This window comes from Apaloderma vittatum, unplaced genomic scaffold, assembly GCF_000703405.1.
Source record: "Apaloderma vittatum isolate BGI_N311 unplaced genomic scaffold, ASM70340v1 Scaffold23225, whole genome shotgun sequence".
Classification (NCBI taxonomy): Eukaryota; Metazoa; Chordata; class Aves; order Trogoniformes; family Trogonidae; genus Apaloderma; species Apaloderma vittatum.
This window is the reverse complement of record NW_009719121.1, coordinates 1-8,244: the sequence shown is the minus strand read 5'-3', so window position 1 is coordinate 8,244 and position 8,244 is coordinate 1. Positions and strand designations below refer to the sequence as shown.

At 52.4% G+C, this 8,244-nt stretch overlaps 1 protein-coding gene across 1 annotated transcript; it reads left to right on the top strand.

Moving 5' to 3' along the window:
• The first annotated feature begins 130 nt into the window (after positions 1–130).
• On the top strand, positions 131–8,061 carry EEF2 (eukaryotic translation elongation factor 2). Its single transcript, XM_009870523.1, has 14 exons — positions 131–372; positions 1,080–1,261; positions 1,349–1,560; positions 2,364–2,542; positions 2,937–3,042; positions 3,352–3,465; positions 3,618–3,756; positions 4,103–4,298; positions 4,484–4,742; positions 5,065–5,172; positions 5,257–5,610; positions 6,438–6,620; positions 6,714–6,846; positions 7,657–8,061. The coding sequence occupies exons 1-14, from the start codon at positions 191–193 to the stop codon at positions 7,848–7,850; spliced, it is 2,541 nt and encodes an 846-aa protein (XP_009868825.1). The 5' UTR covers positions 131–190; the 3' UTR covers positions 7,851–8,061.
• The last annotated feature ends 183 nt before the right edge of the window (positions 8,062–8,244 follow it).

The window sequence follows — 8,244 nt, the reverse complement described above, 5'->3', positions numbered from 1 at the left end:
GAGCGTTGTCTTGTGGCGCAGGCGGAATCGGTGTCAGTGTGACCATGGCAGGTATTCGTGGGCTTAGTTGGGCTGCTAAAATTGCCAAAGCTGTTTCTACACACCCTGCTTTTTTTTTTTTCTTCCACCCCTCCCCGCGCTTCTCTTATTCTTCAAGGTGAACTTCACAGTAGACCAGATACGGGCCATCATGGACAAAAAGGCCAACATCAGAAACATGTCTGTGATTGCCCATGTTGATCACGGCAAATCGACCTTGACTGATTCTCTGGTATGCAAAGCTGGTATCATCGCCTCTGCCCGCGCGGGGGAGACCCGTTTCACCGACACGAGGAAGGATGAGCAGGAACGGTGCATCACCATCAAATCGACGTGAGTTCCCTCCTTGCAGGCACCTTGGTGCTCCTGCTGTGGGGTCTGAGCTCAGAGGGGGCTTTGAATCCCATTGCTTTGATCGTGAGATGAGATGATGGTGTCGAGTTTTCTCTGGTCTAGTTCAGAAGCACCTCTCTTGCTTGTGCGTAATTGAAAGAGCCAAATATTGATTGGCTTGTGGTGAATCATAGAGCGCTGTCTCGGTGGCCACTGGGACATGTGGCAGGAGCTTCAGCCTCCTGTTTTAGCACTGGGGTTGTTGGATGTGCCTGATATCAGCTGGAGTCCCGCGGGTGCAGTGCAGAGGCTGTCTTGGAAGCATCTCTGGCAGCGTACCTGGTGGCTGCATCACCACTGGTGGTTTGAGGACCCTGTGGACCACAAAAAGGGATCAAAAGGCAATTGGGCTGAGTAGAAAAAGCATAACTCCTTGAATGAAGAAAACGAAACATTTTTAGAGCACTTTAAATTGGATAGAGTCGTAGGAGATTATGATTTCAGAGGGGGTTATGAGTTCAGAAGAAAGCCCTGGAAGGGCAGACTTGAGCCAGTGCTCCTGGTTATCTCCCACAGTGGCCTCCCAGGAATACGCTTCAAGGAATCCTTAAGCCCAGGTGCCGTTCTGTGTGGGATACATGTCTTCCTAAGCATTGGGGATGGGTAACTTGTAGGTAATAATTGCAATAGTTTTTCTTCCGTTGCAGAGCTATTTCCCTATTTTACGAGCTCTCTGAAAACGATTTGGCCTTCATCAAGCAGAGCAAGGATGGTTCTGGTTTCTTGATCAATCTGATTGACTCTCCTGGACACGTGGACTTCTCCTCAGAGGTCACTGCTGCTCTCCGTGTCACTGATGGTGCCCTGGTTGTTGTAGACTGTGTCTCTGGTAAGGTTTTTCTGCAGCTGTGTGTGGCTAGAGTGCTCGCTGGGCGAATTTGAAGACGAGGATAACCACTTCCCCTGTGTTTGGCAGGCGTGTGCGTGCAGACAGAGACTGTGCTGCGTCAGGCCATTGCTGAGAGGATCAAGCCTGTCCTGATGATGAACAAGATGGACCGAGCACTGCTGGAGCTGCAGCTGGAGCCAGAAGAGCTGTACCAGACCTTCCAGCGCATCGTGGAAAACGTGAACGTCATTATCTCCACGTATGGAGAAGGAGAAAGCGGCCCCATGGGAAACATCATGGTAAGTGGGAGGCTGCAGATGCTGTGTTCGAAATAATTCCCCTCAGTGAGAGGGAACAGTTGTCTCCTTCGTTCTTTCCTGTCTCAAGTGGAGAAGTGAGAGTAGAATAATGACAGCGCCTGTATTACCCAGGCTTGTGATGGCTTGGAGTTCTAGCTCTCCTCCAAAATCTCCTGTTGGCTCAAAGCTTGAGCAAATAAAGGCTATTAATATAAGAAGGTATTTTTGCTGTTTATCAGGGACACCCTTGTTCTGTAGGACATCTCCTTGCCCACCTTGCGTCTGTGATGTGGGGAATGCCAGATCCAAGACTTCCCCATGGCGTCCCTTCCCCAGCTCTCCGCTGAAGCGACAGTGGGTGGGTGTTTGCCGGGCCCTGCACTCCCTGCTGGGCGCCTGGCTGGTGAGCAGGGCTGTTGGTTCTGAGGGGAGGCTTGCTCCGGTTGAGCCCTCCCTTGTGTCCTTCAGGTTTTCGTGTGTTGCTCATCCTCCTCATGAAGGACAGGAGTCCTGTCTGCCCACAAATCCAAGCAGTTGCTGAGCTGTCAGAGGACACTGTTGGTTGAGATCATGAAAAACTGATCTAGTTCTGCGGTACAAAGCTGCAGTGGTGGGTGTTTAGCCAGGCTGTCCTCAGACCTTGCAGATGGCCGCTCTCACAGAGCTGCTCGAGAGTTCTGTAGTCCTGAAGCTCCATCTCCAGACTCTTTCCGTACTTGAATGTTGTTCGGGTCGCGATGGGCTGACTGATGCCACGCGCTGCAGCTGCTCCTCTGTAACCCGACTCTCCTGTTCTCCCTCAGATCGATCCAGTGCTTGGTACCGTCGGCTTTGGTTCTGGCCTACACGGCTGGGCTTTCACTCTGAAACAGTTTGCTGAAATGTATGTCGCAAAGTTTGCTGCCAAGGGAGATGCTCAGCTGAACCCATCTGAGCGTGCCAAGAAAGTAGAAGACATGATGAAGAAGCTGTGGGGAGACAGGTGAGGAGTCGGGTTTGGATTCTGACTCAGCTGTGTGGCTGCAGCTTGATGCCGGAGAAAGCTGGTGAGGAAGGAGGATGTGGCCGTGCCTGCTTACAGCCCTGTCTAGGTGACTTGGGGCGTGGGGTAGCAAAAGAACCATTTCCCATGAAGTCCTCACAGAATAGAGAACTGCCCTGCCTCAAACCAGGACAGAAACACTTGGATAAATGGGGAGGAAACAGTTGGCAACACGAGTTAAATGCATTTTGGCGAACTCTGAGAGCTGTGGGGGAAGGCATGAATGCAGTTCTTACTCAGCAGCTCTTCCCTCTGGCCTGAGCAAGCAGAACAGGCCATGCTTTCGTAGCCGAACTGAGCACTGATGGTTAGTCTGACGTGATTCTTTCTCCAGATACTTTGATCCTGCTACTGGCAAGTTCAGCAAATCTGCTACCAGCCCCGATGGAAAGAAACTGCCCAGGACCTTCTGCCAGCTCATCCTTGACCCAATCTTCAAGGTGATTTCCTCAGTGTTCAGCCTGTGATGGTGCTTCGTACTCTGCTTCGGTCACAGTGCATGATGATGGAAAATTTCTTCACTTTGACCTGACTTGTCTGATTGAAGAAATTCAAATATCTGACATGTCTTGTTAGCCTGTGTGGGCAGGGAGACTGGTGGTAGATACTGCCTGGACAAATGTGTGTCTGAGCCTCCAGATGGGTCTGGCTGGGGGATGAGGAGGAATAGCAATTCTTGTCAAAGACGTTGGTGCAACTGCTTCAAACTGGGTCACTGGCGCTGTTCGTGACTGCGGCTTTTGTTGCAGGTTTTCGATGCAATCATGAACTTCAAGAAAGAAGAGGCGGCTAAACTGATTGAGAAACTGGACATCAAGCTTGACAGCGAAGATAAGGACAAGGAGGGCAAACCCCTGCTGAAGGTGAGGCTGATCTGTGGAGAGGAGACAGGTAGTTGTGCTGCTCTGACTAGATCGGTTTACTAAGCAGCTACAAACCCTGCTTGGGTTGGAGGCTGGGGTTGACTGCTGGGTCGTGAACAATCTGCCTGGGTCTTACTCTGGTCTCTGCTCAGGCCGTGATGAGGCGGTGGCTGCCTGCCGGAGATGCCCTGCTGCAGATGATCACCATTCACCTGCCTTCTCCCGTCACAGCCCAGAAGTATCGCTGCGAGCTGCTCTACGAGGGACCCCCTGACGATGAGGCTGCCATAGGTATGATGAGCTTTGCTCCAGTGTACCTGTAGCTGTCTTGCTCAGTAGCTGCTGTAATTCCCGAGTCCGTAGCTGTTGGGTACGGATCAAACAAGCTTTGAGCTTTTTTCTAGAGAACTGAGCTAACTAACTGGAGAGTAGCTGGGCCATGTGCCAAAGGCTTAGGCTGAGCCTGTGTTGGGTTAAAACGTTTCAGCAACATGATCTTTCTCACTGGTTGGGAAGTCGAGGCTGGGACATCAGTGGGTGCAGGTCTCAAGCTGGAATTTGGGGTGAGTGGGGAGACAGGACAGATGTACCAAACACTAGAAATGGAACTGAATTAAGTCAAGTTTTCTCCTGTCAGGTATCAAGAACTGTGACCCTAAAGGCCCCCTGATGATGTACATCTCTAAAATGGTGCCAACCTCTGACAAGGGACGTTTCTACGCTTTTGGGCGTGTCTTCTCTGGTCTCGTCTCCACTGGCTTGAAAGTCAGAATCATGGGACCAAACTACACACCTGGCAAGAAGGAGGATCTGTACCTGAAGCCGATTCAAAGGTCAGTCCTGGCTGGGCTCTGCTCTGCAGCTCAGATTTGTGATTCTGGAACTGTCCTGGGCCTCTTCTCGACTCGGAGGCCAGCTGAGGTGCTTGGTGTCGGCTTTGAGTCTGCTGTGGAACTCCCTCTGGTGGAATCTCTCCTCTTTACGAACTTCCTGAAAACAAATTTTCTCTTTTCTCCAGGACCATTCTCATGATGGGCCGCTACGTTGAACCCATCGAGGACGTGCCTTGTGGAAACATTGTTGGTCTGGTTGGCGTTGACCAGTTCCTTGTGAAGACTGGAACCATCACCACCTTCGAGCATGCTCACAACATGAGAGTCATGAAGTTCAGCGTCAGCCCTGTTGTGCGTGTTGCTGTGGAAGCCAAGAACCCGGCGGACCTGCCCAAGCTGGTGGAGGGACTGAAGCGTCTTGCCAAGTCTGACCCCATGGTGCAGGTGAACGTCCAAAATGTCTTCAGGGACAGGAGAAATCCTGGTCCTGCTGGTGCAGGAGGCTTCTGCCTTTAATTGTGATTGCACTGGGGGTGTTGGCGGAGAAGTCTTGAGTTGGTGGTCCCGGCCGTAGCAGAGTGGGAGGGAATGTTGTGTTTCACCTTGGGGTTGGTGCTGAGTCATCCCCGGATCAGTGGGAGGAGCATCTAAAAGCAGCTCTATGAGTCAAAGACAAACCAGAGGCCGTCGCTGGCATTTTCATGTGTGAGAGCTTTCGTCGTGTTGCGGTCGAGATCCTCACCTGCCCTGTCGCTGGTCGTTTCAGTGCATCATTGAGGAGTCTGGGGAGCACATCATCGCTGGGGCCGGGGAGCTGCACTTGGAGATCTGCCTGAAGGACCTGGAAGAGGACCACGCCTGCATTCCCATCAAGGTAGAGGGGCTGAGATGGTGTCAGTGAGCTTGGCCTGAGCTGCGGTGGGCTTGTGGCTCACTGCTCTGCTCTTTGCTGCCGTAGAAATCAGATCCTGTCGTGTCCTACCGTGAGACGGTCAGCGAGGAATCCAATGTGATGTGCCTTTCCAAGTCCCCCAACAAACACAACCGGCTCTACATGAAGGCCCGGCCTTTCCCTGATGGCTTGGCCGAAGACATTGATAAGGGTGAGGTTTCAGCTCGTCAGGAGTTGAAGCAACGAGCTCGTTACCTGGCTGAGAAGTACGAGTGGGATGTCACCGAAGCCAGGAAGATCTGGTGCTTCGGTCCCGATGGCACTGGCCCCAACATCCTCACCGACATCACCAAGGGAGTGCAGTACCTCAACGAGATCAAGGACAGCGTGGTGGCTGGCTTCCAGTGGGCCACCAAGGAGGTAAGGGCCGGGGTTGCTCTGGGGTGGGCACGTCTGGCTTTTCTGAAAATCTTTGGGAAAGCTGTCTTATGCAGTGTGACGAATTTGTAATTTAGAAGTGGCCTTTAGGATAAGTGAAACTTGATGGCAGCTGGAACGAAGATGTCCTGGTGGTTTAGACACACAAAAAGTACAACCACCCCGGGAGAAAAATGCATTGTAGCAGCATGTACTTAAGATTTTAAAAAGATTTTCAGGGACTGAAATGCAACAGCAGAGACAGTGTTAAGATAACAAACCCAGCTGGCATCCGTTGGAAGAGAAGTGCGCTCCAGACTGTTCACCAGGGATGTTTTTTCAGTCCTCGAGAGGAGATGACTTGAAAATAGCGAGTTGACAGGTGGACTGGGAGCAACAGCAGGGGAGGGAGGTTTGTTTTCCTGTTCAGGTTAGTTTTGGGTTGAAGAGGAAGACTGTACCGTGCTGACAACTTTTTTTTGTTCAAGTTTCATGGAAAACCACTTTTCCTGGCTGAGTGCTTGGGCTGCAGCATCATAAATGCGTGTTGGCGCTTCTGTTGTGGTGGGAGGATGCTGGTGTGGATGGTTTTGGCGCCAGAAGCCCTCTTGGAGGAGCTGTGGTGGTGACTTGGGGCAGGACTAGCTGGTCCTTAGGTCTTACCTGAGGAAGACAGTTTGCTGGGGGACTTTTTGGTGTGCCCGGCCAGCTCTTGTCCTTCCTGCTCTAGGACCTGCTTCCGAGGAGTGTCCGTAAGCTGCGGGACCTCGCAGGGAAGGCCGACTGTCCCCTGACATGGTGTTCCCTGACCCCCTGCTCTACTTCTCCAGGGTGTCCTCTGTGAGGAGAACATGCGCGCCGTGCGTTTCGATGTGCACGATGTCACCCTGCACGCTGACGCCATCCACCGTGGAGGCGGGCAGATCATCCCCACTGCCAGGAGATGCCTCTATGCCTGCGTGCTCACCGCTCAGCCCAGGCTCATGGAGCCCATCTACCTTGTGGAGATCCAGGTGAGGAAACTTCTGCACAGCCCAAAAGAATCTGGGAGAAGAAAGCATGAGTGGGTAGTTGGTGGTCCTGACACCTCTGCCTCTCTCTTGCAGTGCCCGGAGCAGGTGGTGGGTGGCATCTACGGCGTGCTGAACAGGAAGCGTGGCCACGTCTTTGAGGAGACCCAGGTGGCCGGCACCCCCATGTTTGTGGTCAAGGCCTACCTGCCTGTCAACGAGTCCTTTGGTGAGTCCTGGCAGCTTGACACCGACCCAGGGGAGGGAGGGCATGCTTGTGTCCGGCTGTTGCAGTGCTTCTAAAATTGCAAAATCTTTTTGGTTAGAAAAGACCCTTAAGATTGAGTCCAACTGTTAACCCAGTGCTGCCAGGTCCACCACAAAACTGTCACTCAGCGCCACATCTACACGTCTTGTAAATCCTCCTCCAGGGATGGTGACTCCACCACTGCCCTGAGCAGCCTCTTCCAGTACCTGACAACCCTTCTGGTGAAGGAATATCTCCTGGTGTCCAGTCTAAACCTCCAGTGGGGCAGCTTGAGGCTGTTTCATCATAACTTGTGTGGGAAAAGCAAGGGACAGCACGGAGACCTTCTAGAGGTCACCTCATCCAGCCCCGCTGCAGTGAGCAGGGACATCGTCAGCGGGCTGGGGTTGCTCAGAGCCTCCTCCAGCCTGACTCAGGCTCTTTCCAGGGATGGGGCTTCTACCCCCTCCCCAGGCAACGTGTTACCAGGGTTTCACCATCCTCATCATCAAAAATGTTTTATTTTCTCACCTGAATCTCCCCTCTTATTGTTTAAAGCTATTCCCACTTGTCCTAGCGCTACAAGCCCCTCAAGCCTGTCCCCGTCGTTCTTCAGAGCCCCCTCAGGCTGCAGCGAGATCTCCCTGGAGCTTTCTCCTCCCCAAGCCCACCTCACCCTGGCTGCCATCTCCGCAGGCTTTTGGGTTCCTCTACCCTGACGGGCACCTTCTGGGTGATGGTGATGTCAAGCTGGGCCCGTTCCTCATCTGCTTCCTCTCCCCTTCCCTGCAGGTTTCACAGCGGATTTGAGGTCCAACACGGGGGGTCAGGCCTTCCCCCAGTGCGTCTTTGACCACTGGCAGATCCTGCCCGGGGACCCCTTCGACAGCGCCAGTCGGCCATGTCAGGTGGTGGCTGAGACCCGGAAGCGCAAAGGCCTGAAGGAGGGAATCCCCGCCCTTGACAACTTCCTCGACAAGCTCTAAATCGATCCTGTTGGACTCTTTTTTTGAGGGAGGGGGAGAAAAAACAAGAGATACAATTAATTAATGGGGGTTCATGCCCGTTGCAGAGGGGTAGATGCCTGTGACCACCCTCTCTTTGCATCGTTAATTGGTTTCATAGAGATTTTGAGACTTTAAATGAGGTAAAAAAGAAGAAAAAAAAAAAAAAAAAGCCTTATAGGTTTCTGTGTTGCACATGACTCATCTCTGCCATCCTGACTAAAACCATTTCCACTAGATTTGCCCGATTCTGTATTTATTTGACTCGGGAGCTGGGGGGGTGGGGAGGAGAAGAGGGGTTGCTCCTTTTCTCCCCAAATCTGGGTTTCAAAATAAAATTAAAAACAAAAATCGATGCAAAACGAGGAGCGGGGGG